The sequence below is a fragment of the Lissotriton helveticus genome, chromosome 9, assembly GCF_964261635.1.
Source record: "Lissotriton helveticus chromosome 9, aLisHel1.1, whole genome shotgun sequence".
Taxonomy (NCBI): domain Eukaryota; kingdom Metazoa; phylum Chordata; class Amphibia; order Caudata; family Salamandridae; genus Lissotriton; species Lissotriton helveticus.
The window spans coordinates 270,871,324-270,893,682 of NC_136070.1; the positions used below are offsets into that span (position 1 = coordinate 270,871,324).

The 22,359-nt window shown below is 47.9% G+C and overlaps 1 protein-coding gene across 9 annotated transcripts in view; it reads right to left on the bottom strand.

The window, feature by feature from the left end:
• The window catches only part of LOC144782717 (uncharacterized), a 163,076-nt gene that overhangs the window by 111,406 nt on the left and 29,311 nt on the right, over window positions 1-22,359 (bottom strand). For 7 of the 9 annotated variants that reach the window (XM_078662039.1, XM_078662040.1, XM_078662044.1 and 4 more), the window contains exon 2: window positions 12,805-12,981. The exons of the other annotated variants lie outside the window; for them this stretch is intronic. In XM_078662039.1, the coding sequence (XP_078518165.1) occupies window positions 12,805-12,981 (177 nt within the window). The remainder of the gene's footprint in view (window positions 1-12,804; window positions 12,982-22,359) is intronic. 9 annotated transcript variants of the gene reach the window in all.

Below are 22,359 nucleotides of genomic sequence, written 5' to 3' on the forward strand. Positions count from 1 at the left end.
CAGGAACAGCGCAGCCGGCTCCCCAAGGAACCTCCAGGCAGATATCGCGACCTGGGCCCATCTAATGTTGTGCCGAGTAGCCCTCCGCGGCATGTATCCCGCCTGATCTGGATGGACCAGGTCCGTAATATATGGCTTGAGCCTAATGGCCAAGCCTTTCGCAAGGATCTTCGCCTCCGTGTTCAGTAAGGAGATGGGGCGGTAGGACGTGTGGCTCTCCGGGGGTCGTCCAGGCTTCAGAAAAACCACAACCTCAGCGTGTCGCCAGTTCAGTGGGAGCGCCCCACTCCCGCACGCCTCCTCCAGCACCGGCCGGAAGTGTGGGCCCAGCTGGACCAAAAATCGGCGGAAAAATTTGCTTGGAAATCCGTTGGGGCTCGGCGCCTTACCCGGATTTAATTCACCCAAGGCCTCACCCAGCTCCTTATCCGTCAGGGGCCGGTCTAAGAGTTCCCGCACCTCGTCCGAAACGGCTCTCGGGGGGAGATCATCTATGAAGCGCTGGACCGTCTCAGCCTCAAGGCACTCCCGGGGTGCGTACAGCCCCTCGTAGTACTCGGCAAAGCTTTCCGCTATTGCAGCGGGTTCGAGTATGGGTTCCCCCTCAGGGGTCTCAATCCGGGGCAAGGGCTGAGCATGCATGATGCCCTGACATAGGCGGTGTAGCATCTTACACGATTTGTCGCCCCACTGATAGATCCGGCTGCGGGTGGCCACCCAGGCCTGCCTCGCCTCGTCCATAAGGACTGTGGCATATTGCTGTTGCGCCAGAGCCAGTTGTCGTATGGCGGGGCCGCCATCTTCCTCCCGACCCCTCCGTTCCAACGCCTCCAGCTCCGCCTCGCGCCGCACTAAATCATTACATTTCTCCCTCCGGGCCGCAGCGCACCAGGATATATCCACGCCTCACATAGTCGGCTTCATGGCCTCCCAGAGGACAGTCAGGGAGTCCACCGAGCCCAAATTCGTGGCCAGGTACCGGTCTATCTCGATAGTCATGTGCGCCCTATACTCATCCTGCGTCGAGTGCCAGGCCGACATCCGCCACCGAATCGGCTGCCTGGCCGGGCTTACATTAAGTGTGATGGCTACCGCCGAATGGTCCGAAAGCGCCCGCGGCAGAATCTCCGCCGATAGCACTTTGTGGGCCAGCACCCTCGGGATGAAAATGTAGTCTAATCTGGAGAAGGAATCACGCGCCGCGGAGAAATACGTGTAGTCTCTACGCGCCCCATGTTTATACCTCCAGGTGTCTTTCCAGTCAAGGCCTGTGGTCAATGCATGCAGCCTAGTGGTGGGTCCCTCCCCCTCCGGGACATGGGTCGCTGCCGCACTCCGCCACCTAACGCAGCTCCTATCTAACACATCATTCCAATCCCCCCCTACAATGGACAGGGCATCGGGCATGGCACTCCAAAGGGACAAGAGCCTCTCCACCAAGGACCACTGTAGCGGCGGTGGGGCATATACACTATCAAGAATCACGCTATCTCCACCAATTTCACCCTGCACAAAGAGGTACCTGCCCTGTGTATCCGTCCAGATGCGTTTGTGTACATATGGCACTCTCCGGTGTATAAGGACCGCCACTCCCCTGGAGCCCCTCGTAAAGCCCGCGTGATATGCATGTGCGAAGCCTGAGCACTGGAGACATAGCGCCTTTGTGCCTAGCAGATGGGTTTCCTGCAGCAACAGTAGGTCTACTCCCATTCTTTTGACGCACTGAAAGATCGCCCCCGTTTAACCTTGTCCAGCATTCCCCGTACATTCCAACTCAAGACTCGCAGTGAGCCAGGGCCTACCCGCCCTCCCTCCCCGACAGCAGACATTTGAGTGATACATCATATGTAGGACGAGTGTCCCCAAGACACATCTGGTGCGGTACATGGCAATTAATGAGCAGCAAAGCATACGCAAGCACTCCCCCCCCCCCCCCCCCCCCCAATCCCCCCCATCCTCCCCGTGCCTCCCAAACATGGAAGCACCTGCCGCGGTCGGATCGCGGCCTGGTCCCCAACGGGAGATCCTGAACCACGTCCTCCAATGGATCCCCTTGTGCCAGCCCATGGGAACTAGGCTGTCACTCCCACCCATCCATTCGAACCGGGATGGGCTCCCAGCCTAAGGCAACAGTGCACCTGAGCATCTACGCCCACTATATGCATGGAGTCATGTTTCAAGTCCCACAGCAATCAAGATCCATCAATTTGCTGTTCCTGAGTGGGGCTTTCCCGGCGGGCGACTGTGCCCAAGCGCGAGCCCCTGTTCGAGCGCGATCCTCTGCGGTGCCGACGCTGGCTTCTGAGGCCCTCCCGGGCGATCCCACTGGACGACGAGTCTGATTCCCCGTCTCTGGCCGCGTTGACCCGAACCTTCACAGTTTCATCCGTCCAGTGGAAGACCTCCTCCGGCGTATCGAAGAACAAGGTGCGGGACTTGTATATCACCCGCAATCGCGCTGGGTAGAGCAGCGCGTACTGGATCTTGAGGCCACGGAGGCGGGCCTTGGCCGCAAGAAACGACTGGCGCTGCTGCTGCACTAACCTTGTGTAGTCTGGAAAGATTAGGATATTCTCGTTGTCGTGCGTGAGCGTGCCCTTGAGTCTCGCTTGCCACAGGATGGTATCTCTATCAGAGTAGTTAAAAAACCTGGCTATGATCGGCCGTGGGCGCGCTCCCACTGGGGATTTCTGTACGAGCGCCCGATGGGCCCTCTCCACCACAAAACAGCGAGATAATGTATCTGCCGGGATCCAGCCCTCTAACCATTGGGCCAGGAAGCTCTCCACCCTGTCCCCCTTGCAACCCTCCGGAAAGCCAACAAAACGGAGGTTGTTCCGTCGGGCGCACCCTTCGGCATCCTCGACCCTCATGGCCAGACCCTTCTGTATCTTTTCCATGGCCGCGACTTTTTTCTTTAGGATGGAAACATCTTCAACTTCTGAGATACGAGCCTCTGCACCAGTGATGCGCTCCTCTGCATTCCGCAGGTCTTGGCGGAGAAGGGTGACATCCGCCCCTACCGCACCTATTTTGGCGTCCAGCATGTCCCTCGACTGCGTGATTGCCGCCAGCAGCGCTGCGTTGTCGGGCGCCTGGGTTCCCCCAGGGCCCGCCACATCGGTGAACTTGTCCATCGGCCCCTGCTTGCTCTGGCCCCCCCCCCCCCCGGCTCCACCCCGCGTCATTTCACAGCGTTCTAAGCAATGGGAAATGACGCAATCGTTGTCCAGTGCAGATAGCTAGCCCCGGGGCCCGCACACAACGCTACAGAGTCCCTCTTTCAGTCCCGCAGGGTCTATTATCCGCAGGGCCACATGCAGAAGCACCCCTCAGGGGCCGACGATGAATAATGTCCAGGCAGCCCAGGGGACCCCGCGCACAGCGCCTCAACTGGTTCCGGGCGCCTCTAAAGCCCCTCCGCCGGGGCCCGACCCGGCCCCCGAAGCACTCAGCACCAGGCAGGCTCGACTCACCACTGCCGCGAGAGTTCCACCAGTCGTTGCCACTCGTCTCACATGGCCCGGGGCGGGGCCGGATCCCTCTGGTCACCCACGGAGATCTCCCTGCTACGTAGCTCAGCCGGTGTCTCTGGTCCCCCAGGGAGCGGGACGGGCCGACGCACTCGCCGCTCCAGCGGAGAGCCCAGGCAGAAATGGCGCAGCAGCAAAGAGGCGTCCCAATATGGCGGCCGCTCCTTCCGGCCACCCCAGGCCCCGGTCCTCGCCTCCTCAGGCAGGGCACCGCTGTAGCATGCGGTAGCCCTCCAGCAAGGGGGCGCGGGGTCAAGATCCCTCCGGCCCTCCAACGGGCCCGGGCGCCGCACCCTGCTCACGGCCGCCACCAATAGTCGCTCCCGGTCCGGGCGACACCAAAATCGAGGTCCCGGCTTGAGAGGCCTCGTCGGATCTTCCAGGCCTCACCGCATTTCCATATCACAGCGCGTCTCCCAGAGGCGCTACCAGGCTGCAGCCACCACCGATCGTCGCCCCCAACCACAGCAGCAGCACGGACCTGATGGGCGCCTTTACGAATACCCAGGGCCAGGATTCCAGGTCAGGATATGTTTAGGCTGGTCTGAGCTCGCGCTGTACACGTCCGCCATGATCACCGGCTAAGCCACACCCCCCGTTAATAATATTTTTAATTACATTCTTTTTCAGTTCTAAGCAGGAGGCGTCCCTCTCAGGCCCTGACTTGAGCTTTAACTTTCAGGAGCACACACATGCCATTGTATTCCTATAAAAGTATCTTAGGCAACTAGATCATTTATGTTGTTTTTCTCTGGCAACAGCACAGATGGGAGGAAGCAGTCATTAACATACGTTGATGATTTTCTTTGTCTGGCTTGATAGAGCATTCATAAGACAGACCTATTGGCATTGCCAATACTGGTTTGTAAGAGGTACCAAAGCATTGAGCATTTGTTACCTAACCTCTGTCCCAGCCCCAATACCTACCTGTGTGGGTATTAGTACGGTGTGGACCGGGGGCCGGGTTAAGAGACCCCGCAGTGGCAGAGCCAAGCTACAATGCTCGCCATGTCACCTCTAAGCTCAGTGCACCAGTACTAATGACCATTGCACTGCAGCCCAAGACTGGGCTCAAGGGGACCTCAAAGTAGTGACTGCACACGAGTGGCATAGCAAAGGGGGGGGGGGGGGTCTTCCCCAGGCAGCCCGAGATTTTGGGGCGGCAGACCCCCCCCCTTACCTGCAGCCGTCACAGGTGGCAAGAGGTCTTCTAGCTACACCACTGCTGCACACTGGACTGGAACTGCTCCACCAGCCGATGCGTCCCTTCCTGGCCAAGCCCATATATGCATAAGCACACATGTGCATGCTGCTTCTAGTTCACGCCTCTGCGTAATCACAGTGCCACATTAGAGGTGCAGGCTGCTTTTATTGCACGCCTCTGGTAACCACAGTGCCACCTAAAATATTTTAAGCCTGGAAGCATAAGAAGCCACCACAAAGCATTATTTTTTTTATTTGACTTGTGTCATGATAAATCTAAGCCTGTGTCCTGATAAAAATCTTTGAGAGCCAGGGGTCGCAAGCAGAGTGCCAGGTTGCTTGGTGGTCGCAGTTGCGGCCTCCCACGACCCGTTAAGATGTCCATGTGGGAGTAGAACCACTGACATTTGCATTACCTAATGTTTAATTTGTAGAAAACTTAGCTTCTATGACACCGGTCTGTCCAACTGTTTTATTATAGTTCACAAAAGACTTTCTATAAACATCCCCACCACAACCCCCTCCCAAAAAGAAACTTCATGCATCCACATGGGCGTGTAGTAGCTACCATTGGTGCAGCAGGTGCAATGGCACCGGAGTCAAGAGCTCCGAGGGGCCAATTAAACACTGAAGATTGCTATATTTTACTACCCCCCCCCCGCCCCTGCCCCCCCAACAGCGGTCAAAGATGCCAATGACATCCTTGCTATGCTACTGTACATCCACATCATAAAACCCCGTTTCCTCCTAACATGTTGTTCCTGTTCCTCACAGCTAAATTTAGATAATCTTTCCAACACTAGAGGCTTCATTAGGCGTCCTCCGGAAAACGGGCCAGGTACTTTGTTCCCTCTGGGAAAGGCATTTCAAGTTTGATCTAAAATGGCTCATTAAGACATTTTGAATTACTGGGGAAGTTGTGCCCGATTGCTCCAGTAACTCCTCATTTTTGTCTGCAGTAAATCCAGAGACCTTGTAATTCCGACTGGCCATAGCGGGCATCAGGCATTTCCCCGGAAGGCTGGAAGTGTGGGGGCTCAGGGCTGGTTTTGCAGCGGTGGGGACTGGTTTCATTACTGGGGGGTCAGTTTTGCAATGCTGCTGCAATATCAACCCCCAATAACAAATGCAGCAGTGCTTCACACTTGCACCCCCATGCCCATCTCCACCCTCCCCTCCCCCGGGAACTGGTCTGACAAAGTTGCCTGGGCTGCTTTGGGATCCCAGTCCGACCCTGCTGATAAGGTTGGCAACTGGTTACTTGCCCCATCGGTATTAAATGGGCACTCGTATGCTTGTCTCAAGCCGTGGATCCACTGTGGTGAATTCACAAATCCACATGCCAAAAAGAATGCTTGATTGGCAGCCGCCATTTCGACCAGGAAGGGGTGGCACCACCTTGCGGCTCCGGTATCAGGGGGGGGGGGGGTATGGGGGGTTCGGCAACACAGCCTGGCCTGTGCCAAAGTCCTGCAGCGAATCCCCCTGCATGCAACCAACCCACTGGCCCTCCCGGGGCTGCTTTTGGCGGTGGCTGGATTAATGCACGGCAATTAAATATTACTTTACGTTTAATAAACTTAGAAATTCAGTTGAAAAGAAAACAAAAGGTTACTGGTACATTGTAGTGAAGAAATAGAATTAAAAAACGTAGAAATTCACTGAGAAAAAAACAAAAGGTAACAGGGATGTTATAGTTACCATAGGGCACGAGTTATAGTTTCTTGAGATAACTATAACTGCTGAATTTCTATGGTTTTATGTGTGTAAAATCTGAACCCAACTATAACATCCCGGTAACCTTTGTTTTTTTAATTATATATATATATATATATATATATATATATATATATATATATATATATATATATATATATATATATATATATATATATATATATATGTTATGTTATGTTATGTTATATATTTCTTGTATCGCGCACTAATAGTCAAGACTGTCCTGGCGCGAGAGGAGATTCAAGAATCGGAAAAACAGAAAGCATGTGGTCTACATAACTTGCCTGAATAGAAAAGTTTTTAGATGTTTTTTAAAAATATGCGAGGCTTGTCGTGTGTCTAAGATGGTCGGGGAGGTTGTTCCATAACTGGGCGGCTCTAACCACCAGGGATTTTCCCCCCGAGACGAGCTCTCTTGAATCTGGGGGTAACCAAATGTCTGAGGGAGGCAGATCTCAGTTGTCGCGGGGGATGGTAGAACGCAAACCTATGACTTGGGTAGGGCGGGCATGGGCCGTGTAAGGCTTTAAAAGCCAGTGTCAAGATCTTATAGCGCACTCTGAGAGCCACTGGAAGCCAGTGAAGCTCAGAGATTTGCCTTCATACGCTAAGACATCTGGGAATGTTAAATAGGAGACTCACTGTCGCGTTCTGGACTACTTGCAGTTTGTGAAGCAGGAAGTCGGGAGCGCCAACATAAAGCGCGTTGGCGTAGTCCAGACGCGAAAGGATAAGTGCTCTGGCCACTGTTTCTTTAGCTTTCTGGGGGAGAAGGGGAAAGAACTTCCGGAGGGTGGTAAGGGTCCCATAGCAGGTCCCCGCCAATCGCATAATCTGATCTCGGAAGCATAGGTCAGCGCCGAACCAAATACCTAGGTTCTTTGCAGCCCCACAATTCCCAGTGGGGCACGGCAATCCTATGGGCCAAATGGATTCTTTGAATCCCGCTGGAAATTGGCCATACAGGAGAATCTCCGACTTGTCCTCATTGCATTTGAGAGCCGCCTTAGCCAGCCAGGCAAATACTGAGGACAAGCACTGTTGGACTCTCTCTGTATCGAGATTATTCTTGTCCCACGTGAAGAGGAGTTGGGTGTCGTCGGCATAAGCCATTATTTTCGCACCCAAACTCTCCGCAAGATATACAAGGGGAGTCAAATACACATTGAAAAGTAGGGGACTCAAAGTCGACCCTTGAGGGACTCCAGTATCTACCCTGCTAATCGATGAATGGTAAGGGGGGAGCCAAATTTGTTGTGATCGGTCAGTGAGAAAGGATTCGACCCATTTGAGAGCCACGCCAGTGATGCCAATGTCCTCTAACCTAGAGAGCAACTGGGCATGGGGAACCGTGTCGAACGCGGCAGAGAGATCCAATAAAATTAGGGCCGCTCTGCCGCCCCCGTCCAGGCAATCCCTGATGGCCTCGGTGATCTCCACTAGCGCGGTCTCAGTACTGAAGGAGGAGCGGAATCCGGATTGGGCAGGATGTAGTGCCCCCGTAGATTCCACAAACTTCTCCAGTTGACGAAACACCACCTTCTCACAGACCTTGGCTAAGGCTGGGAGCAGGGAAATGGGCCTATAATTAGAAGTAACCAGGGGGTCCGCTGAGGGTTTTTTTAATCAGTGGGAGGAGTTTTGCTTGTTTCCACTGAGGTGGTACATTACTTGTTAGTAAAGACTCATTGACCAAGTCTGTAACTGTAGATGCAATAACCTCCGCCACGCCGCTCAGGACTCTTGCTGGACAGGGATCCGCCGGGGATCCAGATTTCAGCGCTTTAAGGATAGCCAAGACGTCCTTCTCCTCAACCTTTATAAAAGAGCACATTGTCTCTTTAGGCTTTATGCCGATAGATGGAATAAAAGAGTTGACGGGAGTCGTCTTGTTCTGGTCTTGCCTGAGCTGGCAGAGGGGGGTCAGAGCCAATGGTCTGAAGGCTTTCTTGGATTTTCTTTATTTTGTCTGTGAAGTAGGTGGACAGTTTTTCACACCATCCCTCAGATAGAGGGGCTGCCTGAATTTCTGCTACCGGGGACGTAAAACTTTTTACAATAGAGAATATTTCTTTACTGTTGTTTTTAGCTTTATGAATCCTGTCTGCATAATAATCTCCCTTAGCCTTCTTAATTGCAGCGTAATAATCTTTTTGCCCTGCTCGGAGTTTCGCCTTAGCTAATGGGCAGTACTCCCTCCTCCATGATCTTTCCAGCACCTTGAGGCTTATTTTTAAGCTTTTAAGATGTTCCGTGTAACAGGGGGATGGCGGAGTGGCTCGTGGGCCAGTTCTCGTTTTAGTGTGTGGTAGCCGGCTTGCAGAGGATCTGATCCATGTCGAGAAATTGTCGACTGCTTCTTCAAGATTTCCCGACTTGTCCGGGAAAGTATGGGATAGAGATGTTGCCAGAGCTGGGATACTAATCCTCTGGGGGAAGGGGATCTGTTGCAAACCAGCTGTGGTGCGAGCCCTGTCAGTTTCCCAGGAAAAGTTTACCAAGAAATGGTCTGACCATGTAACTGGGCAAGGAGTATCAGATAAGACACCAAAGTTGGTATAGACCAGATCAAGGCAATGTCCTCCCAGGTGGGTAGTATCCGGACCTTGTGTTTTAAGTTGCGCTAAGGTGCATAATTCCTCCAGGTCTCTAACCCCCGGGGCTGTAGGAACATCCATATGTATGTTGAAGTCCCCCAGGAGCAGAAACTTGGGGAATCTCAGTGCTCTCTGGGAAACTAACTCCTCTAGAGATTTAATGAAGGAGCCCAGAGGCCCCAGAGGGCGATAGATCAGTAGCCCACCCAAGGTAAAATATATATATATATATATATATATATATATATATATATATATATATATATATACACATATATACACACACACACACACGCATGGATACATACACATATTCACAAACATACATACATTGTCTCAGGACAGAAGAGCCAATGGTAGATGAAGCACAGCAGCTCTAACGTGTGACTGCAGGAATCTGCTGAAGGGCTATACATCGCCATTCCTGGCAGAAAGTGTCAATTAAAATGGTGTTCATTCAAATACCTAAAGATAGAAAAAGGTCTGGTAGCCCCTCAATGAAGCAGCATTCAGAGCTGCTTAAATGTCCATTTTATCACACCAGGAAGACTTCATCAATCTCCCTTGGGCTGTTCCAAAATAGCAGTCTAGGGGTAATCGGCACATAAAGGCTCAAATATGGCAAGAACTAAGAGGGCCAGAGAAGAGCCTAGAAGGTGGGACTCAACATTTCCAGAGCATTAGGTGCCACAGAGATACAGACAAGACCTTATATGAACCCCACGAAGGATAGTCTGGTCTATAAGTCCACTGTCCCATTGACACAGTTTGGCATTTGACAAGTTACATCCCGAGCAGTTCTAACAATATCTGCAATTGGTTGGTTGCCCAAAAATGTTTTCACGAAAAGACAGAGGAGGCCTTTTTGATGTCTCACAAACCCTTTCCTCCTGGGGCATTTTTACCCTACACCGACCCAGAGTGTAACCCCTAAAGCAATGGACCTTAGCCTTATTACTTGTGACCTGGCGCTGGATGTGATAATGACAAAAAAGGCAATTCCTTTCTGTGTTATTTCAATTTCTGTATGTGACCAACAGGCCTACACTTCAGTGATACCTTCAAACATGCAGTAGTGACGCTAATGATTGTGTCTGTACACCAGTAAGCTTAGTTAAAACTCTGTTATTTATTGATTCATTAAATTTGATTAAAAACATTTTTTGTATATACACAATACACGTTCATATATCATTTCATGACAAATGTATGCCCTAATACATGATACTATGCTTAATGGTGTCCTATACAGTACAACTTATAAAATAAAGTTTTTTACATAATGGTTACTCATACATATACATCACAAAAACATATCATAAATGAGAGTGATAAAAATCCTTGGTCGACGCGTTTCGGTGCTTTGTTCTGTTACCACACCTTCTTCAGGACAGATCTTTAAATTAAAAACAGTGTATCTTCAATCTAAAAATAAATACATACAATTAGTCTTATTGTTCTAATTTGAGAGTAAAGCTCATATTAACTACTTAATCTACTAGGTGCACAGAGTATCACTCGCATGTTCAAGAGAAGATTATAGAAGAGGCAATCTTACTTAGATTATTTTGCCTTGAACCATGGTATATGGGGTTCTGGACCGAGCCGGAGACTTGTGTTGCTAGATCCACCTTATAGTCACTTGGACTTCATAAGTAACACGGTTTCTATGATAGAGAAGATAACATGTTGGTCATATTGTTTTAATCTTATGCGGGAGGAAAGATGGATATACTCCTTCACACTCACTTTAAAACCAGGAAGATTGATGTTCCTCGTGTCTTTGTTACTGACTGCGGCTTTCAATTTGCGCAGATTCTCATATGTTGACTAAGGTACTACCTGAAAGAGAAGGGATATTCATTTGTGCCTATCTCTGTCTAGGATTCTGTAGGAGACATATCCTACTTTTCTTCAGTATACTTTGGATACATACCAGTAGAGTAACAAAGACACGAGGAACATCAATCTTCCTGGTTTTAAAGTGAGTGTGAAGGAGTATATCCATCTTTCCTCCCGCATAAGATTAAAACAATACGACCAACATGTTATCTTCTCTATCATAGAAACCGTGTTACTTATGAAGTCCGAGTGACTATAAGGTGGACCTAGCAACACAAGTCTCCGGCTCGGTCCAGAACCCCATATACCATGGTTCAAGGCAAAATAACCTAAGTAAGATTGCCTCTTATATAATCTTCTCTTGAACATGCGAGTGATACTCTGTGCACCTAGTAGATTAAGTAGTTAATATGAGCTTTACTCTCAAATTAGAACAATAAGACTAATTGTATGTATTTATTTTTAGATTGAAGATACACTGTTTTTAATTTAAAGATCTGTCCTGAAGAAGGTGTGGTAACAGAACAAAGCACCGAAACGCGTCGACCAAGGATTTTTATCACTGTCTCCTTAATGATATGTTTTTGTGATGTATATGTATGAGTAACCATTATGTAAAAAATGTTTATTTTATAAGTTGTACTGTATAGGACACCATTAAGCATAGTATCATGTATTAGAGCATACATTTGTCATGAAATGATATATGAACGTGTATTGTGTATATACAAAAAATGTTTTTAATCAAATGTAATGAATCAATAAATAACAGAGTTTTAACTAAGCTTACTGGTGTACAGACACAATCATTAGCGTCACTACTGCATGTTTGAAGGTATCACTGAAGTGTAGGCCTGTTGGTCACATACAGAAATTGAAATATCACAGAAAGGAATTGCCTTTTTTGTCACCGTTTACACCCAGTCCTTTCTGGTTCTTTGGGTAGCTCTCGTTTTTTGAAGCTGGATGTGATAATTACTTCACCCAATAAAACCCACACTTTATTGGGAGCAATTATTAAAGGAATATTGTGGGGTGGGGTGTTTGCAGCAAAACTCAGAACTCCGGTACATTACAAGCAGTAGCAGGAGTTTAGTAACATACTGGAATTTAATGGACCGCCTGTTACTAGGGCCTAAATAATAACCAGCTCATTCTGGGTCCCACAACAGGTAGAAAGTGGAACGCAAACTGCACTTGCGCCAGATTTCAGATTCAGAGTGGAGTGAAATGTGTGCCTATTGGCCTGCACAAATCTCGACAAGTGTTTGCTGTAAATGCGCAAATGTGTGTCGGTCGAAAATGAGGAAAGTGTGCAATTACCCCAGCCAATCTTCATCCATCCTTCTGTCCATCCAAACTCGTAATGAGGCATCAACATCCTCGGGGGTAAAGCAGCAAGTAATAGTTTGGTACGTTTTTTTTCCAAACTGCCAGGTCCTGCTCAAACCACAATCGCAGGTAGGGTTGATACCTGGCGGTTTATTTCATGGCATTACCAGTAGTAATTTAACCTCCCAACAAGTACAAAAAAATAGGGAAATCAACTAAAGCTGGTATTTTACCCCCCACTTCCCCTTATCAGTACATATTATAAATAGTAAATATAACAAGAAAACAATTTTATAAATAGTTGCAAAGCTACTTAAATTAAATCGGACTGATAACTAAAGTAATTTTTTTTAAAAGGTCTCGTTAAAATGAATTCAGACGATTTTCCATAAAGTTCTATTTAGGTATTATGTCCGGGCCCTTCGTAAACTATAAAATGTGAACAAATGGCAAGTATTTCTCTCTGGGAGAGGTGGTAACCTCAAAAGACTTGTAATGAGCTCGTAACAATGCATCCAATTAGCAGGACTTGGCTTGTGTCCACAGGGAGCATCAATTACCTCGAGTCAGTCGAGAGCTTTCCAATCCTCTGGGACTGCTTATCAGGAGAGAGCGACACCTCCACCGTCACTTCCGTCTCACGCGAATATCCGCTCCAGTCCCCCAGGCCAAAGATCACCAGTAGCTTAGGTAAAGGTTGAGGTAGGGGGGTCTGGAAACGCATGTGCCCACACTTACTGCAACAAAACAGAGAGGACTGCATGAAGTGAAGAAAAGCAGAGTATTGAAAGACAGAGTCAGAGAAAAGAAGTTACACGAGGAAAATAAAACATAAATAAAAGGCATTGTCATTTACAATGCCAATAGCAGGGCAGGAGAGCAAGCACAACGAACGAGGGGGCAGGACAGCAAGCACAAGCAACGAGGAGGCAGGACAGCAAGCACAAGCAACGAGGAGGCAGGACAGCAAGCACAAGGTGGCAGGAGAGCAAGCACAACCAATGAGGGGTGGCAGGAGAGCAAGCACAACCAACGAGGGGGGGGCAACAGTTTGTCATACGTGATTAGACACAATGTCGTAAACTGTGTTACACAGCAAAAAAAGACCACCTGAGAAGAACTAATCAATACTTGGAAGGTGAAATTCGCAAATTTCATGCTTAATAGCCCCAGAAAAACATAAGTCAGTGATTTGATTAGATAAATAGTCTCAATGGGCGAAGCAAGCTTTACTTACCATCTTAGGACAGTCCCTCACTTTGCCAGGTAAAACTTCTTATAAAGGAGAATATCAAAATAGACAGACTGGAAGACAATACAAGCAAATAGACCAAGCAATAGAAGGGACAAATAGGACAGAAAGACTAAATTACAGACGTCCGCCAAGTCACACAAACCTGTATCAAAAGACATGGCAAAGAACAGCCTTAGATCTAGCAAAAACAATTATTGTGGATACTGTTGCCCAAAGGAAAAATGATCAGCAGTTCAAAACAGTAACTAAGAGCAATGTGGACTAAACTGAAAAATACAACCACAGTCTCTATTTCTGCCCATGGCACGTAGAGGAAAACAAATGTATTTAAATATAAAAATGATGAGATAGGAACTCCACAAGATGATCCTATTAACACTGGGAGAACAATGCCTAGAAGATTTTGAAAAGTGGCAGTGCCCCTTTGGGTAGCACGGAACACAATGAAGAAGAGTTTACAAATAATCTTTTCTCATGACGTAACAAAACCGGAGAATAAGGAAATAAAAACAAACAAGCATTTGCAATGCAATAGGTCTCGCATTAGGAAAGTTTGAGCCATTGGTATTGCGAATTACATTTTTTTTATTTAGCTATAGTAATAGCTAAAGTAATAGCTTTGTCATTTACAATGCCAATAGTTTTAACTTTCACAAATGTGACACCTATAGCATTTGCAATGCAATATGTGTTGTGAACCTGGCTGCCTTCCTGTTAGAGACACTAAGATTGTGTAGCTCTGCCCCTGAAGGTGCTAATCAAATCGAGTAAACCTATTGGAAACCAATAAAGAAGAGGTTAATTGGGGCTAGAGCAAGAGTAGAAGGCAAAGAGATAAATAGAAGAGTAGAATGAAAGGTAGCAAGAAAGGGGCGAAAAGAAAAGGCAAGAATGCACAGTAGTTAGAGACAAAGGCAAAGATTAAAAAGATACAGAAAGACAGAAAAGCGCGGAAACTTCTAATAAAAAGACATACAGTGAGAGAAACAGAAAGAAAAATAGAGAGAAAAGGGGATAGAGAGAAAGAATAGCAGACAAACAGATAAAACTGTCTGTGAGGGTAAAATCGGAATAAAAAGAATGAAATAAATTCGGACAGAAGGAAAAACTTAGAGAGACAAAGGCAGTGAAAGACTGATAGATATAGACAAAAGAGGTGAAAGAGACAGAAACAGCACAGCTAGAGAGACAAAGACAGAAAAACACGGTGAGTGTAAGAAGAGAAGGGAGAAGCAGGAAGAGTGCCATCCTGCCATAAAGCAAATGTGTATTATCGGCAGAGTTTATCACTCAAAAACCACTAGTCACTATTTTACGTTAGTATAGGAGGCTGTGAACTCGGAAGAAAAGCTATCTTGCCTTCTGACACTGTGCACCTGTGTACAAAGGCTCTTTCTTCATATCAGCGCCTCGCCAATAAATAAAATGCACAAATGACCAAAGCACACTGCGTCCTTCCTCTGTTGGTCTGGCTGCGTTGTTGACCATATGTGATGACGATTATGGCACAGCCGTACTGGGACTGGAAGCTGCACCTGACCAACACGGTCAGATTTTTTACCAGATCAAATTATTTTGCAATGACGTTGGAACACAGAGGCCAAAAGGAAACGGGGCACGTGCCACAAAACGCGACTATCTTTTAAATTAACTGTCATCAGTTTGATCTGACGGAATGAATCAATGGATGAACATTGTGCAAATGTTGTGACACTTTTAATAGCACCAAACGATTACAAAAAAAGATGTACAATGTAGTACCGTTCAAAGTCACAAAGAAAGCTACTTAACAAATGGCGAGAATTGGCGTGGTGGGAAAAAGCGTGGATGCAGGTAGTACGAGTGAGAAAGCAATCGTGAGGGAATTCTCCTATCGATGGCATGTGAGCAGACATATTTTGGCCGGCTTTCAGTTCACCAACCATCAGACATGCGTGTTCTTTACAGCACTTTAAACATACGTGATACGCAAGCAGAACACAAAAGCAATATGCCACAAACAGCCCCAGAAAACAAACAGTGCTTCGTGCATCATGAGCTGGCGGCGCCTGCGTCCTGGTGTGCATGGGTGCACGCATCCTCGATTAAAAAGACTTCTACGAATGAATAGCAGATCTAAATTGGCAGACCCACAGCAAGCTCCGACATGAACACTCAGTGAAATAAACACTAGCAGCTGACGTCTGCTGCGAGCTGCATCCACTGTTTAGAATCGCGGCATGGCCAATTCAGTCTTTCATCCTTTCGAGGTAGGTAAACGGAGTAATGTCGACACCTATTCGAATAATGCTTTGAAAAACCGTCAATCTAAAAAGCCCGGCAGGTATTATTGATTTATGTTACTGAGTCATTAGGGAGGTGTACATGGCAAACCGAGTTCCCTTCACTCCATAGGCTTAAAACTCAAACTACATTCAAGAAATTGACGAAGCAGAAATGCACTGGTAGTCTCAGGGAACAACGGTCCGAAAAGTACATCTGGATGAAGTTACGTGCGCAACAAAAGACAACGACTACTATCTATCTGCACGGCCTTAGGAAGCCTGCAAGCTGCACCAGGTTACTTTGCAGTGGATTCGAGCCGCGCTATATAAAAATGCATAAATACATGAATAAATAAATACCGCCTTCGGGTAAAGTCCGCGCTATATAAAAATGCATAAATACATAAATACCGCCTTCGGGTAAAGTCTGCGCTATATAAAAATGCATAATTAACTAAATAAATTCATACCGCAAAACATCCTCGTTACTCTGCCGGCCTGCGACCAGGAAGTCAGGCAGGCCGGCGCGACACCCGGAAACAGGAAGTAGGAGGGCGGGAGCCTACCCCGCCTCCCACGGAAGAGCCGCGATTGGAGCCGTGTTGGGAGCAGGGAGCACCGGAGCAGGCAGGAGCCTACCCTGCGCCCCGGTGCCGAAGGAGGGAAGAAGAGTCCTGCTGCCGGGCCCTGCAGCTGAGGAGAGGAAGCCGGTGAGTGCGTTGCTGAGCGGCGGGCGGGCGGAGGGGGGGGGGGGGGGGGGGGAGCATGTACGCGCGCGCGTGCACGGCCTGTGTGTGTGTGTGTGTGTGTGTGTGCGTGCGTGCGTGTATGTATGTGTCTTGGAGTGCGTGTGTGTGACTGTGGGGGAGGGTGTGTGTGTGTGTGAGCGAGTGTCTGTCTGCGACGTGTGTGTGTGTGTCTGTGTCTGTGTGTGTGTCTGTGTCTGTCTGTGTGCATGCATGCATGCGCGGTAGGCTGGGAGGGCGGCGCAGGACGGAACGTGCACGTTCGCGCACAGCAATCCAGCCTGGACTGCGCTCGTGCACCTTCTCGTCCGTCCTTCCCTCGAGACAGCTGACTATACGTCTCCGTCCCTGGAAGCATCCTTTGGATGCTAATTCCAGGGCGAGACCTAAAAAGTAGAAGCATAAGGTTAGGACAGTCTAATACTACAAAGATCTCATAAAACAATCCCTAATCCTGTGACTACAGCACCATGAAGCTAAGGCGTATGAGCGCTCTAGAAATATGCCTTACTTACATACATACTTGAGTGTCTTTAACTTAAACATGCCACATAAAGACATTGTTAAATAAATAAAACCTATAAAATTGGGACAGACATCACCAGGAGAGCAAGCACAAGCAACGAGGGGGGAGGGCAGGAGAGCAAGCACAAGCAACGAGGGGAGGGGCAGGAGAGCAAGCACAAGCAACGAGGGGAGGGGCAGGAGAGCAAGCACAAGCGGGGAGGGCAGGAGAGCAAGCACAAGCTACGAGGGGAGGGCAGGAGAGCAAGCACAAGCTACGAGGGGAGGGCAGGAGAGCAAGCACAAGCAACGAGGGGAGGGCAGGAGAGCAAGCACGAGGTGGCAGGAGAGCAAGCACAACCAACGAGGGGGGCAGGAGAGCAAGCACAACCAACGAGGGGGGGCAGGAGAGCAAGCACAAGCAACAAGGGGGGGCAGGAGAGCAAGCACAAGCAACAAGGGGGGGCAGGAGAGCAAGCACAAGCAACAAGGGAGGGGGCAGGAGAGCAAGCACAACCAACGAGGGGGGCAGGAGAGCAAGCACAACCAAGGGGGGCAGGAGATCAAGCACAACCAACCAGGGGGGCAGGAAAGCAAGCACAACCAACGAGGGGGGGCAGGAGATCAAGCACATCCAGCGATGGGGGAGGGGGGGCAGGAGAGCAAGCACAACCAACGAGGGGGGGGAGGCAAGAACACGGGCACAATCAGGGAAGATAGGCAAGAAAAGCGAGCACTCACCAGAGGACTCGGCAGCTTCTCGACTTCTTCCGGCGGTGGTCGGGGAGAAATGGCGTCAGAAAAGCGCCACCATTTTCGCATTCGGGGGCGTGGATTTTGCCGTTGAGTGACGGGTGACGTCACGGAGTTAAAACTGCAAAAAACACGCCCCGAATCCGAAAAAGACGGGGCTTGAACGGAGTGACGCCCCTCTCCTCCAATGGCTGGCCTCCGTTTAGGAAGCCAGCCAATGGAGAAGAGGGGTAGGTTCAAGCCCCCATACTGTAAACATAAAATCTCGGCTGCGCTACACTGCTGCGCAGTGTACGCTAGGCCGAGACCTAAAAAGAAGCAGCCTCGAGAAAACCCTAGTTTCATTTTACCAGAATACAGAGAAGCAACAAGCATTGCAAATTGAATAAGTCTCGCCTTTGATTAAGTTAAAGCCATTTACTTTGCTAATGGTATTGTATAGCAAAGCAAATGGCTTTAACTTAATGAAAGGCGAGACCTATTGCATTTTTAATGCTTTTTTTCCTAGGAACTGGGAGATTAAGTGATTTGCCCAGAATCACAGGATGTTGAGCCAATGTAAATCCCCAATGCCAACATACCACTTTAACTAAATCTGCCGCCGCTGAGAGGGAGGGGGAGCAGACCCCGTTGAGGAGACCCTGGCCTCGAGCCAGGCAGGGTCACTTTTAATATCTTTTCGAGAATTTTTCCTGCGAGCCCATTCCGGGCTTGAATCCATCATTCAACGGCAGATGGCTCCCAGGTGGTTGTGGGTACATGTCACCAAAACGAAGCTTCTTCGTTATCAGCTCAGCGACTAGGATTCTTACAAGTGACATCAAGTTCTCATAAATGCTAAAAATGAGTCCACATGTGAAGTCTCTTCTTCTTCCAAACACATTGGTCTGGCATGATTAAATTACTGAGTAAAATAAAGACCATCCGCCCCAAAAACCATGTTAAGACAGCACCTGTAGCTTAAGTCTGTTCCATGCCACTCGCTGCTGATGAGCCTACAAGAAAACAACCCCCAAGCTCTGTAAATGCAAATAATGCGTTTAAAATATGCTCTACACAAACTCCACTGACTGTAGTGTATTTGGACCATGATGAATCAAACACATATGCACTGTGAAAAAACAGAAACGCTGGCCCAAACAAACACACCTAGTCAATAAATCGACACCAGACGCAAACATTCTTGGTGCATTTACAATTCCCAAGCATAAATCTGCCTGCAAATAAAGAGCATTTATAGTGCCTTCGATCAGGATCCAATGTGGGTCCTAGGACACATGCATGCCAGATTTTAATTTACCTATTAATCTATTCTTTTGTATAGTCCTATCCTGAGCTGAATGAATCTCTCTACGAAAGCACAGCTATCCAACATGCGCATAGTGAAATGTTTATTTATTTTAATACAAACTCAAAACCTCCACTCCATTTAATTATTCGAAAGCCAAGCTAAAGATTTCCTAAAGAGGTACACTGCGATTCTGTTAATATAGTCAGATCGGATTGAGAGCGTCTCCTCGGACGGTCTCGTCTTCCTAGCACGGTCAGGCCCAGTCCATGTTACATCAGCAAAGTGAGAGGAAACGATGCCGGCGGCGTCACAGGAGCAGAAATTGCGCTGCTCCAACGCCACCCTGGATGCTGAGATCTGCATGCTTGCATACCACCGAGGCTCCAGGTCAATGCTTTATGGTACGCAATCAAAAGCAAACATTGCACATTATTCACAAACACAATACTAACAATCCACTGGAACCTGAATTGTGCTAGGCCACCAGTCGAAGCGACTATGTGCACTTTTGTTTACAGAAATGTTCATTCATTGCGTTGGAATAATTGGTCAAACTCAATATCAAGATACTGTGTCGCTGCACTGGAGCTGTGATGTGCAATAGCAGATAACAGACATGCAAGATATGCCCATGTTTAGCCCGGGGAGGAATAAGGGGTAGAAAATGAGATTAAGCACTAGGGCACCGTTTTAAGATGACCTCCCGTGAATCCTATTTGCAGAGGATTTAATTCTGGATTATAACCCCTAATGCATGTGGAGTGGGTAACAAGCGGCCACCATTCTGCATTCTACACGGACGTAAATATAACAGGGCGCGCCCCTGCCATTACAGCTTACATGCATGCACAAACCAACATACAGACCCGAACATGGGCAACACATTGGAGCTCGCGCCACATGCACGCGGCTTCACCACCACAGCCAACAAGCAGTGTGGCCTCCCCGCTGGACTAGCACTGCAGCCTCCTCCTGACAGGTCCGCGTTTCCCATCAATGCCCAGGCACAGAACGGCACAAGATGTCTCCCGTGTTATTAAAAGCCTCGCTGAGGGGTATAAAAAGCACCGACCTGCCTTCACCACCATGCTCTTCCTGTAGCCAGCCGGGAAGCAGAGGCTGCGCCGCAGCCCGTTCACGGTCAGACGGATACGCATTTTGGATACGGAGAAATTAGGGGACCATAACATGTCTCCGCAGCATCGGGGACAGGGTTCAAGCAGAAGACGGCCCCCGCAGCCCTTGGCAACACATGATGTCCGCTGTCAAAACCTCTGAAACACGGCTCCTGCCTACACTCCTAAAGAGAATTACCGCCCTTTGCCTCGCTCCCTCTATTTGTATTTATTTCTAAATTCTACAGGAGCCCGGGGACGTTCGTTATAACCTCTGGCTTTTTAATCTTTGATTTCATTTTAGTAAATGCTTTACAACAGCCAGACGTTTGTTACTGTAGACACACATCCTGCTCTGAGGTTTTCTTACCCATAACACAAAAACCCTGTCCTGTAACGTCTCTGGAGCATCATTTTATATTAACGGTTTAGGACTAAAACCGTGCTGCCAGGAGAACAGCTTCTGCAAACGACACCACTCATCACACCTTCGGTTGTAATATTGTACATAAAGCTATATCCAAAGGTATTAAGACAATATAACAAGGTGTTTGAGGTCCATGATCCAAGAAGACACCGGCATCATTCCATTAAGACCGCTACGGCAGACCAGCAGCAGAATAAGCACGGTCCGCCGATTTCTTTTCTTCATGGGGCCATGTGTTTAAAACACATGGCCCCATAAAGATAAGAAATCTTTGCAGCAGAAGGAAGGCAGACAAGCCCGTCCAAGTGGGCCGTCTGTAAAAGAGAAAAGTCCATGAAACAGAAAGCTCTTTCCCGATGGCTGGCCACTGTTTAGCATAAACGGTGACGTCGGCCAATGGGAAAGAGGGGCGGGGCTTAAAGCCAGTTAGTGAAAGCTCCTCAAAATCATTAAATCTCGCCAGCGAGACTGCCATGTGCGCAGCCCACACCAGACAAACCTAAAAACACAGAGTGCTACACAGGGTTTTCAGTGGGATGAAAAAACTGGGTGGGGGGGGTTCTCAAAGGGGCATGGTCAATGTAATTAAGGGCATGGCTTAAAAACTCTTAAACTAAAAATCTGTGCTTAGCATAGTGTGCCGCCCAACTGATATTTTGCCGTTTCTGTCTTTGCATCCAGATATATGATACAACAAGTAACATCATACCTACAACAAGTCAGGACTATTGTCTTTGTCAATGGTTGTTTGTTGCATAAGATAAATAAGCAGCAACTATGGCTTGTATATAATATTGAAAAAGCTTCAACTTAAAGCTCTGGTGACACCACGACAATGTTGCTGCTCTGGAGTTTCAAAAAGAGAATGGAAATTCAGAGAGAAAATGACTCTTTAAAGGATTTCCCTTCCCCTATAACGCTCGGAAAAAAAACGGACCGCCTGTGGCAAGGCACAAAACAGAGCCCGATAGAGACCCGTTTCGAGGCCCCTTTTAAAACTGTCAGTGTTCAGACCCAGTGAGACCTGGCCCACTTAAAGCCCTGGAGCTACACAATATCGGCTCCTTCATGCAGTCTCTCAGTGAAGAGCTGTTAACGAAGAGTGGAACAAAAGCATACAAGCCCATAGACCTGATTCAGACAGGAAACATCCGATGTTTTAAGCCAAAAATTGCTTTTTTTTGGGCTGTCTCCCACCTGAAATTGCCTGAAGTCAATGAGGGAAATGCATCTCTAGATTATATTTTTAAATTTCCCACTTTCTTCTAAAATGTAAGCATGATTGCAAAAGAAGAGCTGGGACCCCTTCACGGAGTGGTTTTCCAGCATGTGTTTGAAGTCAAACCTTCCCCAGGACATAGAAGGTAGCCTTAGACACCTTTGTTTTGTAAGGAGGGATTGGGTTAGAGTTGCTACCGTTCCCAGAGAAGAATTCCAGCCATGTGTTCAAGTTTTAAGATGCTGCAAAAGCCTGGACCGGATACTTTAGTAAAACTTTTTCTGAAATAGTCTGTTTTGATTTTTAATGTTCTACTTTAATTATCAGCCTGGGGTTATTAGTGCACCTTTAGAGCACATTTTAATAGTATTTTAATCTAACATACTATTTGAAGTATGTACTGAAGTTTCGCCTGGACAGAGCAAGAACCATTTTGAAGAGATTTGTTTACACACAGTGGGCTTACAGCCTGCCTATAGCTTACCATTTGTTTGCTTCAATGTCACTCTTATTTCCTTTGTTCCCGTTTGTCATAGCATGC